Genomic DNA, 18,299 nt, shown 5'->3' with positions numbered 1-18,299 from the left:
AGCTTGGAACCGTTTTCATCCCACCATAGACGCTTTCTTGATGCCAAGAGCATGAGGAACAGGCATCAATGTTGAACATTAGAGATCTGCTCACATCCATCTGTTTAATGGTGTGTCAGCGATCCATTCACTGGATCCTTCACTCAACCCCCACACCCCAACCCTCCGCCATGAACCCCACCCCAGATCAGAGGCCAGTGACTCTTTAAGACAATCACTTGCTCATTAAGGCTCGATGCACTACGCAGCATCTCTCAGGGAACAGCTCTTTTTCTGTTCGCATTAAAAGAGGGTTTAATATTTTTGCAAATTTACAAAAAAAAAAAAAAGAATTATTAAAGAATAACCACATCCGCCCAGACAAGGCTTTGATAAGTGTGTCTGTGTGTATGTATGTGTGTATAGAGCATGAATTCACTGTCCAAAATTCTCTTTAAAGCCCTGATTATATGACAAGCATTGTTACGTAGCACAATAAAAAAAAACATATACATATATCTATATAAATATATACACTGTATGTCAGTGTGTTCTTGTCACAACTGTACACTCATGTTTACTGCTTATTTTGCTGCTTTCGGGACATTGAGGGAAGTCCACTAGTAAGCTGTGAATCAAGCGCCATCACAACGCCCTTCGGACAGTGAATTCCAACTCTCAATATGAAGTTTTTGTGTGTGACGTTTTAATTTTCCCTTTTTAGACTGTGAATCAGATGGGTGGGATGGGTTTGTGAAAGGGGATGTGCTGGCAAGAACGAGTGGCAACGCAACACTGTAAGTAAGATACTGTAGCAATAAGAACTGGAGGCATTTACTACTGTCATGTTTGCATTGTAAGATTATTTTTTATTTTATTACTATTTACTATTATTATTGTTCTTATTATGACTACTATTCTTCTATTACTATTAGCCTATTGTTGTTCTGTTCTATTTGCATGAAGTTTCATTACAATGAAACACTTGGGGCTTATTTGTGTTTTATCTTCTCATGATATTGTGGGTTTTGGGGGAGGGGATATTGGCAGGGTGGGTGATGGGTTTCAGGGCAAATTCTTCAATTCAATCAGTTCAAAGCATTTTTTTTTTCACAAGCTGAAAGAATTTTTAAATAAAATGCTCTTATTTATACACAACCAACTTAAAATTTCTTGTTGGATTTGAAATCTTTTTTTTTTCTCAACCTTTGAATGTGTGAGTTGGTTTAACCAGTTGGTGAACAGGCCTTTCCTGAACTGGCCTTATTAAACCAGATCAGAGGCCCTTAACCTGCAGTGGGATGAAACGATATGGGGAGGGTAAATTATTCTGAATGTTATGGAGTAACACCAGTTCAGTGCGAGGGGCTGAACGCATCACGCGCCTTTACCGCTCCATCGACACAGACTGACATTGCAGAGCACGCAGTTCAACTGGTCGTTGTTTCATGCGACGACACGGACAAATTGTGCAGACATTTTTACTGCACTTGGTTTGAAATGCATTTCCTATACTTGGTCAAATACACTCCACCCCAAACCTCCTCCTCGCTTTCCGAAGAAAACCTGTTTGAGCATGTGTGTGTGTCTGTGTATGTGTGTGTGTGTGTGTGTGTGTTTGTGTGTATGTGTGTGCGAGTGAAACAGACAAAGAAATAGAGAGTGAGATGATGTTTGCTCTACCAATGCTTTGTAAACTTTGTTGATGCATTACACATGCGTGCAATTGGAGTAATGTTGAAAATTGTTAATTTATTGTTTAGAATGTCTTTGCATCCCAGCAAGAGCAAATAAAACAAAATGTAGCAATCTGTAACCATAACCTAAAAGGTACTTGGGCTACAGAACCTCTTTTACACAGGACTAACAACACAAAACAAGCAAAAAAACACAAGAAATTTTTTTTTCTTTGTTTGTTTTCAAAGTGCCATAGCTAGTAAGGAGACGAGGGATTGGCAGAGTGGAGCGTAGATGCTTTACTGTGTGAGTTTACTTGAGAAACCATTCAAAAAAAGGGGAACTCCACGGAAAATGTGTAATTGATTACACTGATAAACAGTTTTTACATTTTATGCTTTTTTTCATCTGTGAGAAGGGACTCTGCTTGACTCTGAACTCTGACTCCATTATAATTCCATGAGCTCTACAGTACAATTTTCATTTTCACATGAGAATCAAAGAGGGCAGGTATGCATGTATCTGCAAAAAAGGGGGGCACAAACACCCAAATTTGAGCAATCTGAATGGGTTGAAGTTCAGAGCTATGCAGGGCCCTTAGTGAGTCCTCCTTTGAGATGTATATACAATGTGAAGGTCTGAAGTGATTTTTTGTTAAATTCTATATTTTATCGCTTTTGTAGACATTTTGTTGTGGGAAGAAAAAAAAAATAAAAGAAATTTTATGGGTGCATTTCTGCCTCATGTTTCGTCTCACGTATTCACATTGTTACATTTTAACATTTATTCTAGCTAAGACTGGCACAAATTCAATTTGGGAAATTAATCCATAATGGATATACTAATTATAACAATAGTAGTGTCTCTGTCTCAATATCAAAACATGTAGTGCAAAAAAAATAAAATAAATAAAAAATCTAAGCAATTACATGGGAACCTGTCCTGTGCTTCCTATTGTATCACACAAGATTCACCATAATGATATAAATTTTATAAAAAATCCTGTCTCCTACATTTTTGTGCAACACATGTATTTATCTGAAAGTGATTACTTAATAAACTGTGAGAATATATTACCATCCTTAATGCAAAATACAAAGTAGTGGCCAATCACAGCATCTCATAATGATATCACTATTCCATCACTTTGTACTGACTGTGAACAAATAAGGTGTGATGTGGTTCATCTTTATTGTTCATCATTACTGATGACAGTAATGTTTTTTTTCTGCCTAATATGTATTAGTGTGTGTATGCTTGTCTTTTTTTCCCTGATTCCTGGGTCAGAGTTCACACCCTGCTTTCAATGTCCTCTTGTTCTTCATTCTCCAGCGTCGGTTCTGCCTCACTGCTGTTCTCACAGCTGTCCAGATGCTTCCTTAAATCTGAACAACAGAAACATCAGTTAGCGATATGTCATTCCAATAACGCAGTCATTACCACAAGAAAGAGAATACTGACAGGTCTGGGAGGAAGTCCGCGCATCCAGCATGAATAATTTGGTTTGATTTGTCTGAGAAATCTTGGAGAGGACACAAGATGAGGAAGAGGAAATACAACACACCTTTGAAATATCAAAACAACTGTGTCTGAATGTTTGTGTTGGTGTGTTTGTTTGCTGGGCTTGTTTGTTTTTGAGCACAGTTTCCTTCTGAGCAGTTATCCTCTAGATGCCGGTATCATGTGTACCCAGAGACGTTAATTAATAGCTAATCAAAGCTAATGTCTCAGCAGCACATCGCCAGCACAAAGAAATGATTAATACGTAATCAAAGGCCATGCAGCACAACGCACAAAGCAAGGCCCACCCCCACGACTCAACACTACTGTTGTAAGCGAAATAAACGAACATTTGTGGCTTAATTAGCTGGCTGTTGGTATGAGCTGTTTTCATTTGAAGTTGCTCAGGATTTATCTCAGAGCCAATGTTGACCTCCTGAGTAATGACACAAAGGCGACATATGAATACAAAATGCACATACACACAATAGTAAAAAAAAACAAAAAACAAAACCCATGTTATCCTAACAATAAGTTTAAATGCTTATCAGCATGTCATGCACTAATTTGGACACAAATACAGCACTGTAATACACTACAGTGCTTTGACAATGTTGACATACAAATGTTCTTTTAATCTCAGAGAATAGGATTTTTTTTATATGACTGACCTGTGAGGCCCAGTCTGTGGCAGCAGACATTGCAAGAGTGTTTCTGCAGGAAACCAGTGATGGCTGCATGTCCAAGGTTATCTGGACCGAAAAGCATCTCACCCCTGCTGACACTGCAAGAGAGTCAGAGGCAGCTTGGGAGTCAAAATTCAAAAGACGATTTACGTGTCCTTCAAGAATTATCAATAATACATGAATAATCTTGATGCGTTGGTTAGAAATGGTCTCTGCACCTGTGGTCGTCTGCCATAATGACAGTTGGATCAGTCAGTTCCTCTCTTACTCCTGTCAAGAACAGACATAAATTAATAAGTACACAAAGAAATAAAAACAACAGATACACACTCAATAACTCATATGTTGGTGCACAAGCACACACAAAGATCTACCTTGAATGTCGAGCACCAGGAGCTCTCTACTTGAGTACACATAAGTCCAGTGGGAGAACGCTAACAACATTTCTTCCAGCGAACAGCAGGGGGTTATCTCCTCTCCTGTGTTGTTGTTGTATTTCCGGAAATGACCACACATGTTTTTCTCGATAGTCAGCCACTGGCCGTTTGAATGCCAGAGAACCAACGAGACGTCAAGAAATCTGTATGACAGAAAGGCAATTAGAATATGCACAGTCACATGCAGACACGCATGCCATACAAAATGCAAATACCTTGGTGAGTGTTGCATATCATTAGGTTTGACTTGGTTAAACACTTGCATCATTTTCTGGGCTGCTCTCTGCTGCTGGATCTCCTTCAGGAATGTCAAACACAAAGCTACATGAAATGCGAGTTGATGTCCCTTACTATCTGATGGAGTTCTACTGGATAGCATTGCCATCAACCCCTAAAATTGCCATGACAATAGTTTGGTAATTCTCTGCATATTTGCACTTACCCTTAAACAAAGCTGCAGCGCTGTGCTACCATGGAAGTATCTCTGCCACGCACGGACCACTTCTGGCCTGAAAGCTTTGACCACATATATGTGACCAGGTCTGAGCACGTCCCTTTCTGCCCAGGTACATAACACCCTGCAGCCTCGGCGGAGCCCCCCATCCAGAGAGCCCTCCTCACTGAAAAGGGGTTGCAGCATTGCAGACAGGCCGCGTGATGACCAGGAAGACACTGTGTTGGATTCAGGGTCAGCATTACAGGGCACTTCCTCCAGAGAGTAGATGCTCACCTCTTCACCTCCTGAGGAGAATGAGGAAAATAGAAAATAGAAAAAAAAGGAAAGAATTGCTCGAGACACAGATCTCTGTAAAGTGAAACAAAAATCACCCCAAAAAATACCTAAAATGGAGACAGGAGTGAAGGGGATGTCATGAGCCAGTCTCATCAGATTGTTTCTCTCCATGGCTGTAAACACACAGACACAAGTCAAAACTACATGCAAGTTAAAAGACAAGTATAAATTGTCAAAGCCCCAGAAGAAGAGACAGATGATTTCAGGTATGAAAAACTTTTGGGATCTACAGCTCCAAAGATGTGGATCGTCATTGATTTAACACAACACAAGCTTCACCGTGTACCTGAATAGTGTGGATACAAATTTTCAGTGGACTGGAATGAGGAGCTCTTAGCTGCAGCAAACAAATGAATTAAAACACAAAAGAAGTTAATTTAAAAATTATGAATCCATTAACTTTGTAAACATATTTTGTCGGGAATTTAAGCCAACTGCAAATGCTGAAATACCTTCAGGGGCAACGCCACTCTGTAAACTGCAACAGGGACATGGAGAAGAAAGTTTGATTTAATTATTAAAATTCCCAGTGTTTTGAACTACCCAGATATTGTTGCAAGCCAAAAGACAGCCAGACTTACAAAGACCTGTGGCTCATGGTTCTGGCCCAGCTGTTACATGCTGAATGAGTGGGGCTCCGCACATCCTGAAGGTCAGAGGCCAAAGATAATCAGATGAATCTCAGTGAATAATTATGCTCTCACTATGTTTCATAGTATTCTTTGTCTTTCTCAGTTTGTTGCCACAATTTACCAAACCTTTACCTGATGGGAAAACACTTGCTTCTGTAACAAATCCATGGGTTCAAAATCTGTAACAATATTGATATTACTAACATTTACAACAAAATTTTACACCACATGTAAATTGAATACAATGCAAATATGGCTTGCAAGGCCATTGTTTGTTGTCTACTTGTATACACTAGGTTGGCTGCATAATAAATTAAAAAAGATCTTAGTATAAAAAAACCTATATTTCCGTCCTCGGCTTCTCCATGCCCATACAGCTGAGAGCTGTATTTAATAATACAGTATATCAAGTACTCAACCTAAATAGGATTGTATAGCCTTACTGAGCTGACTGAGGCTGGTTGAGGCCGACCAACAAGTAGGTTCTCCTCTCGCCCACTGCCACCTTCTCCAGCAAGCATCTGACAAATGTGTCTGCATGGTTACCTGTTTTCCATAAAAAATGGATGGTCAGGTGAAGTCACATAAGATAAAATCAATAGTATATGGCAGGACAAAGTCATATGCAATTTTGATTCAAAATGTCTGGAGGATAACCAGGAGCCACATCTGGATCATTAAATGCTTATATTCCACACAGGACTGTGCTTTATTTTGGATGCAATTACTTTTAAAATGACAAATCAAAAAGGAAGTCAGAAGCTCATTCACATCAGCTGACATGTGATCAGCAGAGACAGATGTGCCTAGAGAAGGCGAGGTCGCTTTTGAGTTTATGGAGCAATAGGGGCAAAAAAAGAGCAAGGGTTTGCTCAAAAACAACTAAAAAAGTCTGACAAGGCAGTTAATTTAATGACAAAGGGACTAAATCTTCAATACTGCTAATGCAAATCACTAACCCTAACAACCCATTGGGAATATAAAAAAAAAAGCTAGGCCAGCAAAGGGGATAAACACAACACTTAATCAGTCAGTCAATTGGGGCTCATTGTTTCAGTTCAGCAGGTCTCAGATTTATGATGCAATTTTCAGTGTCTTTCTGAGCCTTCATAGTACAATTCCAATTGCATGCTCTGTGTCACATTACAGTATCTGGGGTCCTCTCTTGTATCCTCACTATTTTTCCAGTCCAGGTTATGCTTCTGCTCTTTAAGATTTGAGTAAAGTCAGAGGACTTCGACCACTCTGCAAACACAAAAACAAATAATCTTTTACGAAGAATATTTGCAAAAAACCATTAAGTTATTTTGGCAAGAAGATTCATAAATGTATTATGAAGGTTTTTTAAATAATCTTCAAGGACAGGACAGAGAAAAAAGCAATGCCACACATCTGAATTGTCAATTTCCACTTAAACAATACCTCTGCCCTTATTGCAGCATAGTGATGTGTCATCCTTAAAGCCCCGTCCACTGGGCAAACTCTCTTTGTTCATTGCTTCATTCAAATAGGGATGCGATGTCCTTGTCGGAGTGACAGTTGGCCCAGAGAAAGTCATATTCTCCACACTGGATGACAAAGACCGGCAGTAACCGTAGGGACGGTCTCTGGACAAACATAGCCACCTGGGGGATTTCACAGGTCTTACCCATTGGCTGGAGGATCTGGACCGAGAACTTGGTTGGCTAGTATCCTGAGAAAGGGCAGGATTAACTAAACCCACAGAGATGTCTCGAGGGTCAGAAAGAAGGACAGCATTGCTAGAAGCCCTTGATACTGTTTTGTTACAGAACTGTTCCTGTGTGCTTTCCCCTTTTTGCTCTTCCTGCTCTGTGTAACCTCCTTCTTCTCCTTCTTCTCCACCCTCCTGTTCCTCTTCCATGGAAGTCTCCTCTTGACTGGGATAGAGGTATGGGTCACATGTCCAGAGTTTAGAATGTGGTGACTCCAAAGCTCTGGGAGAATAAGGAGACCCACAACGGGATGATCCATGGGACTCACAAGCTGACTGATCCCTGAAACCCCCGATGTGAACTCTGAGAAAATGAGAGGAGGTGTGTGTGGCACAGGTTTGCGGCACAGGTTGGGGAACTCCCAGCAGCTTCTCAATGGGATGTTCAAAAGTATCAAACTGTGAAACATAGGAGAAATGTATGTTAAATTAAATATTTCAAATTGAGGAAATTACTGTTATTTTGTTAAATTGCAGGTAACCTATTGTCCATCACAGGGCCAACACACAGACAGACACCAACAACCACCAATTTAGAGACCAATTAACCCAAACATTATGTGTTTGGATGGTGGGAGGAAACCCACACAGGCACGGGGAGAACATGCAAACTCTGCAGTCCAGGCCCCAGTCTGGGAACCGAACCCACGACCTTCTTATTCTGGGGCAACAGCAGTATCCACTATGCCGCCATACTGCCCCTCCTACAATATTATTATATCAAAATGAAAACATTACTTCCTCCTCTCCTTCCTCAGCGTGTTCTTGTGTTCCTGCCCTGCTACCCCTGGCTCCAACATGGCGCTCTTGTGATGCCACTCTGCTCCCTGCCAGAGTGTAGCCCTTCACCAAAGAAGGTGGGGTACTTTTACACGACTTGGTCATTAGCAATCGCATATTAGGGACATCAGAGTCTGCTCCATTTCTGTGTGGGAGGGTCCAGCTGTGAGGAAGGATGTGCCGGGAAGCCTGGACAGGTCGGCACTGAGCCAGACGTGCCTCTTCCTGTTGCAGGCTGTCAGAAGCAGAGAGCAGGGTGAGGGTGTCCACGGCCATCACTGAAAGGTCCTGGAGTTGACCCAGCTGACAGTCCAACTCTGACAGGCTGTCCTGAATGAAGTTCACCCTCTCTGAGACTTCCCCCATCACCATGCACATCTCCTCTACTCTAGTAAGGAAAACATTTGAAAAAAAGATATCTGAATTGTTTAGACATGTTTTTTCCTCTTTATTAATGATTTTGACTTAGTCAACACATGTTCATACAGATGTCTAAGTGTAATTTGACACAGCGTGAATTTCTTTACTTCACACTTAATCCCACACTCCTGCTTTGTGCACCCACCTATCAGCTGTAGCTCTGATCCTGTTAATTTGACTACTCTGGGGACCTTCACTCTTCTCATGGAAGTAGGCCTGGACACATTTCTCCTCAAATTCATGGAGCTTCTTACGATCCTCATGGCCCAAGTAAAGCTCTGGTAAAGATGTATTAAAAGATGTGCTGTAAACTGACTTGTATAGACAACTACTGAAATAGCTGTGGTACTCACTAAGTCCAGAGCCTCTTTCCTCCTGCTCAGCATCTCCGTTTAATGTCCTGTAGATGGCTGTCAAACCCAGCGTCATGTGACTGAGGATGATAAGAGGCGGAGGCAGCCATGGCTTCGCTTGATACGTCATTATGTAGCGATAACGGTTGTATCTCCACAGTTTATTGGATTTTGATGCCATGTCAAAGTAGATGTTGCTGTGAAGAGGACAACATTCAGTTTGATGAAACAACTGTTTCTTGTGGGTGCCACAATGTAGAAAAAAATAATTAGAGAAAGCAGCTTACTTAAAAAATGCAATAAGAATGTTGACCATGATGATATACTGGAAGAACATGTAGACAGCTTGAAGGAATGGAGTAAGAAATGAAGTAGGAGGACACGAATCATTATCCTCACAGGCTGTTAACACACAGAGACATAAACACAAGAGTTTTGAGTTAGCAAACAAATGATTGTTTAACGGCCTGTTAATGTCCCTTTACAGAAAAAGTGATGTTTAGCACATTGACTATGAAAAGATTAAAGATAAGTCAACACCAAAGTAGTCACAGTTAAATTCTTCAAGTTTGCGTCAAAGCTGTCTTTTTGATTAAATCACTAACGATTTATCTCATTTGCGTAGACTTCGCCATAGATCATCCAGTAAGGCTGGAAGACTACATCTCTTGCAAGAACCCAGGATGGCTCCTCATTTGGTGACAGGATGGCCTTCCTGGACACCCCAAAGCTCAGCAGTACTATAGCCATCATGACCACGATGAAGAACATGTTACTAGTCTGGGAGGACAAAGAGAGAGGAAAATGGGGTGACAAAAAGTAATATTCCTATTTCTTCCAAACCCACATGTACGTTTGAAGTCTTTACTCACCATCTTAGTGATCATGGTGAGGTACGGACCAGCATGCTTATTGACAGCTAGCAGATCTGTCACCCTGACAAACCAGAAGATGATGTCCAGACAGTAGGCAATGCGCCCTGCTGTCCGGTAAGGATCAGCATGCCAGCGCATTACCAGTCCAGCCAGGAAGAGCAGGATGGCAATGAAATCTGACATGTTCCAATACTCTGAGAACCAAATCTTTAGCTTGTGGCTCAGCTTCCTTGGCTCAGACATGACTACCTAATAGAGAGGTATATATTTTTGTTATTAAGTTTGCCTTCTGTATCAAGACTCTTCTGACTTGTGTAAAGTACTAATTAATTCAATTTTATCATCAATGTGAAATTTTTTTAGTGGTGCCCTTTATAGAAAGTAGATCACTAACACATGCACCAATGCACATTAATAGCTCAATTACTACAAAGGAGACATTAAGAGGAGTCTACACCTAGGCCCTCCCACCTCTCTGGTTTTCTCCATTGCAGTGGCCAAGATGTACAATATGACAAGCCACTCCTGAACACTAGGTTGATCATCCATCTTCACCAAGATGACGTAGGAGAATAACATCAGAAAGGCCAAGTAGAACATCTAAAGTGGAAATGGAGCCAAATAATTAGGAAAGAGACAGTATAAATAATAAAATTTACATCAAATGACATTCTGCATTCAAGACAAGGTGGTACCTGTCCATTTATTGTGCTTTCAGGAAGACAAATATTTTACATTTATTCATTTATTAAGTATAAAAACAAATACTATACCTACCGTGTGAAGCCAGAACTTGACAACAGGAGCTGTGTAGAATTCATAAAGCTTTTTGATCCAGGAAAGACACTGTGCACCCAAAGAGGACACAGTTTCTGACACCGGTTCAACGCATTTGTCATGAAAAGACAGGCCTTGCTCAGGATCATGACTGTCCTGTGAGAGAAAATTAATATGGGACAGGAAGACCAACAGAATCAAAATACTAAGGATATTAGGATTCTGGCTTCGGTTGGAAGACAGTGCACTACAGGCATCACTTTACCATGTAATCAGTTCCCTGGTGGCCTGGTACTGACTTCGCAGAATCAAGTCCAAACAGCATTGCCTCATGGGACTGTGGCACATGGCACATTTCAGCTTTACTTTTAAACTCCAGGAGCAAGATGGCAGGGGGCAGAAGAAGGCTCAGAATTATCTGGAAAAAAAAAAAGACAAGTGTGTAATATAAGCTTGCACAACCCTTTAGAAATATCAGGATATATAGGAATACTGAGTCAATATTATGAAACAAATAAATTATCAAACTGTGCACATCTCACATAATTATATAGATTTATTAATTTCTTCTTTTTTTCCATTCATCTTCAACCACTTATCCATTTCCAGGTTGTGGGTGGTGCTGGTGGTGCTCACACTGGACAGCAGCCAACACACAGAGACAGACAGACTCACATTCAGGCTTATGGACAATTTAGAGTTACCAATTGACCCAAACATGCATGTCTTTGGACAGTGGAAGAAACCAGAAGTACCGATGCAGACACGGTGAGAACATGCAAACTCCGCACAGAAAGGTCCCAGGCTGAGAACTGAACCCGCAACCTTCTTACTGCGGGGCAACAGCGCTAACCACTCTACCGTCATGCTGCCCCCATTTCTTTTTTTTGTCGATCCAAATAAGGCATGCACTAACAAGAGAAGACACTTAAAGTCAAAGTCAATTTTAAAAGGTACGATTAATATATACAAGATAGATTATGGGAATTTTAGCTGGTTCATTTGACTTAACTCCAAATGCTTAAAATATCCACCTTCAAAAAGGAGTTTTTTCTCATGTTGAGAGGACCAGTCCAGAGATCTGTCAGGAGGGTCTGGGTGCAGGAGTGTGAGACAAATGGTCTGTGACATGAGGAAACAGCCATCTGCAGACAGGTGAAGTGGCTCCATGCCTCCATCTCTGAAGTCAACAGCTTCATGGCCATCTGCTCATTCTGACGAAATGCACAGTCTAAAACATCCACTGCCAGCTGACCAAATTCACTGAGACACAGAGGCAGGAGGGACATGCAATTATATGCAGGCTCTTATACAAAGACCTGAACAAAGTCTACAAATATATATATAAATAAATGTACTACAGAAACCCACCAGTACCACCATAATATTCAAAACATGACCAAGTTTGCTGTTACTTCAAACAGACTCAGACTAGAAGGTTAGTTGGTGCTCATTCATGTTACACACAGTATACACCTACAGTGAATATGACTTAAATCGCTCCGCAATGTCGTCATCTATGCTGCTCTGCCTTGCCTCAAAGGCCATGGAGCGGTAAAGTTTACAGGCCACAGTTGCACGTGCCAGTGCTTCCTCGCCATGTTGCCACAGGAACAATGCCATCTGCTGCCGCTGCTGAAGCACGGCCCAAACAAAAAGGTCATTAAAGTTGAAGGAAACCTGGAGTAGAGGATCAACCAGGCCAGGGCTCAAAGTGTTATTGCCACTACTTCCAGGTGATGCATCTTGTTCCTAGACAGAAAGAACAAAAAACAGCCAACAAGCCGGTTGTAATGTAAACTATAAAATCTTGCACAATGACAGAATAAAGTAATCTGCCTCTTAAAATATATTGTAAAGGGCAGTCTAGACCTGCTCTTTATCAGAAATACCCTGAGATAACCTCTGTTATCATTTGGGACTATATAAATAAGGCTGGACTAAATTACATCCATTTGAATTTAACAATGAGCTGTACTATTATTACATACATCATTGCAAAGATTTAAGGCCTGGATTATTACTATGCTTAAGGGGATTCAATGCATGAGTATAGGTTTGCGTGGTTATTATTGACGGAAAGAACTGTGTGAAAAATACACAGACTGGAAAAACACCTCAGCAACCTTTCGTTTGTAGGGCTGCGCAGTTCTAAAGAAATGCAGGTCCTGGAGACTCCTGGAGTTCTGTTTTAATCCCCGTATCTGTTTGGACAGGGAGGTGGAACTATTCCGCCTTCCTTCCTACAAACAGTAATGAAGCCAATGCATTATTTGTAGAACAATTCAAGAATAATTACAATGAATGTGCACAGGAAAATAAACAAGTCAAGTTTTTTTTGCAGTGCACTCATCAAAACAGTTGACAAAGAAAGACTTCTGACGATCAATCCCCACTTTGTCCTGCAGGTGGCTGTAGGCGGCTCGAAAGTGTTTCCGTGTGTAGGTGCTGCGGTAAGCTCCTCCTATGAGATACTCGATTACCAGGCCCACATCTATGAGAGAAAGACGGTAACCTATAGGGAGAGAAGTCTACACATGCACACAGACACATACGTACATACACATAGATAAAGTAAATACACACATACCTTAACACAACATCCTGTACAGCATTGCTTTTGCAGGGTAACTTCATATCTACATTAACTTAACCAAACATCCTGCATATTTACCTGTTTCACATCTTCAACAAGGTGGTGCAGGAAGCGATCTGCCTGGCCATGTGGCTGTGAAGAGTCATTTGTATTATGATATTATTATTTAGTTTTTTGTTGTTTGTTTGTTTGTTGTTTTTTTTTTTACAGAAAATAAAAATAAAAAAGTCAAAGAAAAAAAAAAACAAACAAATGGATACTATTTAACACAGTTGCATATTGCATGTATGGAAGCAGCTCTGGGATCCATAGCTTGTTTCCTTACAGGGACTTATTATCCCAATGTTATGAATAAGTAAACAGGCTTTAATACACAAAAGATAAAGGCAGCGTGGAGAAAGCCAAGACTAAGTCTAGTGATGACAAACAATTCTGTGATCTAAAAAGTATCCTAAAAGAACAACTGGAATAAATACCCTGGATGCCACTGACCACAAAACACAGAATATTGGTGCAAAACACTTGGTGTGCATTACTGTGATTCTAATCAAAACCACCGTTTTGGAATTTGTACTTCAAGAGCAACGAAGAAAAGAACTGATCTTCTTTGTTTTGTATAGCAAAGTGACAGCCAAGGGAAATAAAAGAAGAAAATAACATAGTTAGACAAACAAATGTGCTGCAGGGTCAAGCTAATTTCAGAAAAAATCTTTTGCTTTTTGTATTTTTTTTAAGTTGTATATCCATACATAATCAGCAAGAGAGAAATATTAGAAACTGAAAAGGAGAATGTGATAAAAATTAAAAGGAGACTAAAAAAAAAAGAAGATAATAACTGTGTTGTAGAGCTCCTCGAGGCGATCCACAGTGAGAAAGCGACTCATAGTCATGCCATTGTCGATGAGCAGTTTGACAAAACTGACACGGTCCATCACCAGAGCATCCAGCATGGCCTGCTCCAAGGATCCCACCTAGAAACAGCACATGAAATGATGTTATCAGGATCATCAAACAAGTCAATTCTTGAATTCACTATTTCTCAATCCAACCTGCCAGTGCTGTCCATACAATAAGATGTCTTTTTGTGCAATATCAGCCCTGTTCCAGACAAGAGCCATACTCAGCTGCTCTGCAGGACTTGACTTTGTGCCTGTTCAATTATATGGAAAAAAAATTGATTAGATTTAACACACCTTTGGTTGACATTTTCACTTAACTGGGGAATCCTCAACACTAGCCCTTGCTAATTTGATTGTTGTTCAGTTCCAAGAATGCAGCAATTGTTAATATTAATTAAAAGCCAGTGATCTTCCTGCTTTGACGTGTCAAAATGTCTATGGTCAAACCAAAAGGAGAAAGATGAGTACCCTTAAGAGTTGCTGTTAGAATGGCTGCGTCAGGTGACATCTGGTCCTCTGAATCTGAGTCAAAGATGGTTATCTGTTGTTGAAAAACATACTGTGTGAGTACTCTATGTGCCGAATCCCAATATGCCAAACCCTAAAACATGTTTTACTTACAGACTGTCTGTGATCCATACACTTAAGGAGGAGATTGTACAAGTGAGATGCTTCTGCCCTGTCGACCCCAAAGACATCTCCAATCCTAGCGAGGAAGTCCTCTTTAATGTCTGTATCCAGCTGTCTAAATGTCCATGTAGTGAACATGAAAGTGCATTAGTGACATGTCTGATGATTTAAATACTTGAATATAGTATAGCAAAACATATTTAGTGTAATTTTACACAATCAGGTGATTTACATGAGGGAGAGCATGCATACCTGTCAGCAGCAGTCTGCTTGTGTAAGAAGGCGAGCAGGTCAGCAGCTCTGCCTGACCCCTCGAAAACTAACACTGGTACAGGGGGCACATTGCTAAGGTATTCCAACACCATGGACACAGTAGAAGGGCCTCCCTCCACCACCATGCATACCACAGGCACTCCTTGGTTCAGCCCTACAAAAAAAAAGAGAAGCAGCAAAAGTGTGGGTTTCTCACACTCTGCTTGCATTACACAAAAACACAAGAGTTACACAACCACTGACTCACGAGGGTGTATCTTCTGTATCTGAATGTGTTTTTCCAGCTTCCTCCGAAGACCTTGCTGGCAGCCATGTTTTCCCAGTGTCCCGTCATCCACCAACAGAAAGTGGGAGTGGAAACCATTGAGACAAGCCCTCTTGCTCAAAGGGTTCCCCAGTGGCTGATAGGGCCTGAATGCCTGAACCATTGAGTGAAAATCACATTGAATGCTAAACAAGAGCCAATCATCAAAAAACAATTCACTACAAAATGTTCAAATGTATTTGATGTTAAATTGGTAATGTTATGTAATGTCATTCAGCGAGAAATAAAATTTCAGTATTTACATCTCTACCAATAAGGTCCATGTTGTTTTCAATCACACCCCATGGTGTGATGCCAACTGTGTTCCTCTTCCTTAGGTCGTGGCTGCCGAATGTTTTCACTGCCTCACCTACATACCTAGACACACCTAGGGCAGAAAGCATATTCATATCCCTTGAAATTTTCCACATTTTGTCACACTACAGCCACAAACATAGTTTCAATTTACCTGTATTAATGCCATCGGTAAGTATCCATGCCCCTGTACTAAGTGCAGCAGTGATCAGCCCTTTAGTGAAGGCCTGCTTGACTTTAGGAGGCAGGGTGAAGTTTTCTGAGCCTCCCTGGATAGTCAGCAGCAGCTTAGGTCTCTCCATCTGCCATTCTCTCAGCATCAGTTGGAGCAGCAACTCCGCCTTTGAGTCCACAGCCACACGAGCATACTGGAGAGGATATAGCAGGCTTTTTATGCTTTTTAATGATTCCGGTAGATGATATAATAGGTAATAATATCTTTGCTATCAAACTGTGTGCTAAAGCCTGCTTGCGTCAAAGCAAACCACAGCTTTTTTAGACAATGTTCAAAATCTGGATTCCTGTCTCTTTCACTTGTAGATGAACATTTATCTTCATTTTATGTGTAAGCTGTGGTTAATAAGTTTACAGTATGTGAGCTGGAAGTTATAAAAAATATTATGCAAGTTAGTATTTTTTTCCTTTGGCCTAGAAACACACATTTAGTCAGTAGACTCACAAACCTTGGCCCGACAGACACGTGTGGCAGTATCTTGAAAATCTACAGTCCCATAAGCGTTGGTGGGACTGGCTTTGGTGTGGAGCTCTATGGACCAGTCTTCCTCCACGTCCTGTCCAGGACCAGGACAGAGGGATGTAGGGGGAAGTGACTCTTGCCAAGAGTGCTCACCCATCAGGCGGCCACAACAACATCTGGCCAGTGCAAAGATAGGAAATTGATTACAGACAGCAAGTGGAAACCAAAACAAAGAAACAGGATGTTAATAATTATTATTTAATTTTCTTTCTGAAACTTTTGTGTTAAGGCCGCTCAAAATCAAGGGAGGGTTATTGTAATTCACCTGGCAGGCTTCTGACCTTCCCTTGATCTATGTAAGACTGATAGTACCAATTCCTCTTATTTTCCTGTCTCCCTCCCATCCGCTTCACCCCTTTTTATCAATCTTTCTATTCCTATTTTGTGTTTATCATTTTGCAGCCCAGGTAATGAACACACATCTCTCACCCATTTAAAGACATTTTACAGTATTGTTATCACCAACTTCATACAAAAGAAAAAAAGGTGCAAAAAAGGGAAATTTTGAAATAAAGGGTGCGGGAGAAAGTGACAGGCCAAAGAAGAACAAAAATACACATTTTTTCAGAGTTTTACCTGATCAGGCTTTGACATACTTGACATATGGGTATACATCTAGAAAACAACAGGAAATAACACATTACTGAAGAATCCAGATGATCTCTATTCCTGGAAAAAGGGCTCAGTGCCAAATTGTTCTGTTCTTAGAAAAATGTTGTTTCCAGTCACAAACCAGTCCATATCACTTCTCAGAACCATAAAATCTTGCATTCTAGATACAAGTTTTTAAAGCTCTTTAATGATTAAAGTTCTGAGATAGTTTGTTTTTACCTGTGAAGGTCACGAGAGGAGGGGATAAACTTGACACACTCTCTCTTGCAGAAGTTTTCCTCAATCCAAGATTTTCGAGACTGCAATAACAAGGGAACATGTTTACTTACAGTGCACTGATCCTGGAGCTCGGTAGTATATTCTCACTTTATTGTCAAACCCATCCTCTAGCCAGACAGCACATTTTTCTCTTAAAAAAATTTAATCCGTGACCTTTTCTGTGAAGCCCATTTCATTACAGTGCCGCCAGCAGCCGAGACGCTGCCCACAGAGAGAACTAACTGAAGGTCCCTCCCAGTCGAGGAAATATGAACTGCACACTTAAAAAACGTGTCTCTGAGTGGCTGTGAAGTTTAGTCAGAGTCCTTCCCTTGTGCATTCCCTGGTCTTTCAAGGTATGTCCTGCTCCTGTGCTCCATTTCCCACCGAGACCTAACAATGGCCTGGCTGTGAAGGGCATTGTTGTGAGGAAACATACACACATCCCCTTCCTGAGATTGGTACACATGGTTGGGGGCTGGTGCACACCCACCCTGAGTCGGGCTGTGTAAACACTAAACAGGGCTCTGAAATGTAGCCAATGTGGCTCAGTACACATTTCTTCATAGAAAAAAAACCCAGCCCACTAGATTATCACAACTTCCATGTGCAGATGATTTATAAAGAAACTCATATTATGACTAAAAGGTTGGTTATTACACACACATAGTAAACGATGCTTCCTATGCTATAACAAGAAGGATATTAATATAATTCATTATTAGGGATTTGGACAAGTCGACCTTTAGCACACTTCATTACTAAATAAAAAATATTTTATATATGCTATAACTCTTAAATGTATTTTCCCATAATTCAAGGTACCAACAGTGAAGCTTACAGTGTTTCCCTAAATATAAATACAATGTAAAAATACCAGTTTAGAAAAGTTTTACCTCAGCTAAAAATGCTAAGTGTTTACTCTGGGCAATATCTGGTAACATAACGGCACAATATCCAATAAAGTCACGACTAATAGTCTTCCAAATTAAATTGATAGTGTTAAAATGTACC

At 40.6% G+C, this 18,299-nt stretch overlaps 1 protein-coding gene across 3 annotated transcripts; it reads right to left on the bottom strand.

Annotated features, from left to right (window-relative positions):
- Nucleotides 1–2,926: 2,926 nt before the first annotated feature.
- On the bottom strand, nucleotides 2,927–17,685 carry trpm6 (transient receptor potential cation channel, subfamily M, member 6). Of its 3 annotated transcripts, none has more exons than XM_029509720.1 (40): nucleotides 17,460–17,685; nucleotides 17,247–17,326; nucleotides 16,992–17,030; nucleotides 16,342–16,531; nucleotides 15,813–16,026; nucleotides 15,607–15,731; nucleotides 15,287–15,458; nucleotides 15,019–15,193; nucleotides 14,758–14,881; nucleotides 14,605–14,677; nucleotides 14,287–14,387; nucleotides 14,074–14,208; nucleotides 13,316–13,369; nucleotides 13,038–13,172; nucleotides 12,768–12,884; nucleotides 12,122–12,393; nucleotides 11,676–11,904; nucleotides 10,907–11,059; nucleotides 10,642–10,797; nucleotides 10,336–10,464; nucleotides 9,862–10,113; nucleotides 9,595–9,769; nucleotides 9,277–9,391; nucleotides 8,990–9,186; nucleotides 8,782–8,914; nucleotides 8,175–8,604; nucleotides 7,127–7,835; nucleotides 6,852–6,949; nucleotides 6,148–6,250; nucleotides 5,837–5,883; nucleotides 5,660–5,718; nucleotides 5,525–5,550; nucleotides 5,359–5,409; nucleotides 5,120–5,185; nucleotides 4,722–5,020; nucleotides 4,495–4,577; nucleotides 4,217–4,422; nucleotides 4,061–4,112; nucleotides 3,828–3,940; nucleotides 2,927–3,041 (listed from the first exon to the last, which is right to left on the bottom strand). In XM_029509720.1, exons 1-40 carry the CDS (start codon nucleotides 17,475–17,477, stop codon nucleotides 2,947–2,949), a joined length of 6,000 nt encoding a protein of 1,999 aa, XP_029365580.1. In that variant the 5' UTR covers nucleotides 17,478–17,685; the 3' UTR covers nucleotides 2,927–2,946. The 3 variants fall into 3 exon arrangements, with proteins under 3 accessions (XP_029365580.1, XP_029365579.1, XP_029365578.1); XM_029509719.1 differs by having other exon boundaries at nucleotides 5,654–5,718; nucleotides 17,460–17,684; XM_029509718.1 differs by having other exon boundaries at nucleotides 5,654–5,718; nucleotides 8,782–9,186; nucleotides 12,759–12,884.
- Between the last annotated feature and the right edge of the window lie 614 nt (nucleotides 17,686–18,299).

Source organism: Echeneis naucrates, chromosome 9 (assembly GCF_900963305.1).
Source record: "Echeneis naucrates chromosome 9, fEcheNa1.1, whole genome shotgun sequence".
NCBI lineage: Eukaryota > Metazoa > Chordata > Actinopteri > Carangiformes > Echeneidae > Echeneis > Echeneis naucrates.
This window is presented reverse-complemented; position numbering and strand designations above follow the sequence as displayed.

What these genes read in the sequence shown, in the direction of transcription:
- trpm6 (XM_029509718.1), bottom strand. An exon ending in CACTCCTGTCTCCATTTTAG is followed by an intron (nt 5,021 to 5,119) that starts GTATTTTTTGGG and finishes CATTCTCCTCAG; the next exon opens with GAGGTGAAGAGGTGAGCATC. An exon ending in ATTATGGCAGACGACCACAG is followed by an intron (nt 3,941 to 4,060) that starts GTGCAGAGACCA and finishes ACTCTCTTGCAG; the next exon opens with TGTCAGCAGGGGTGAGATGC.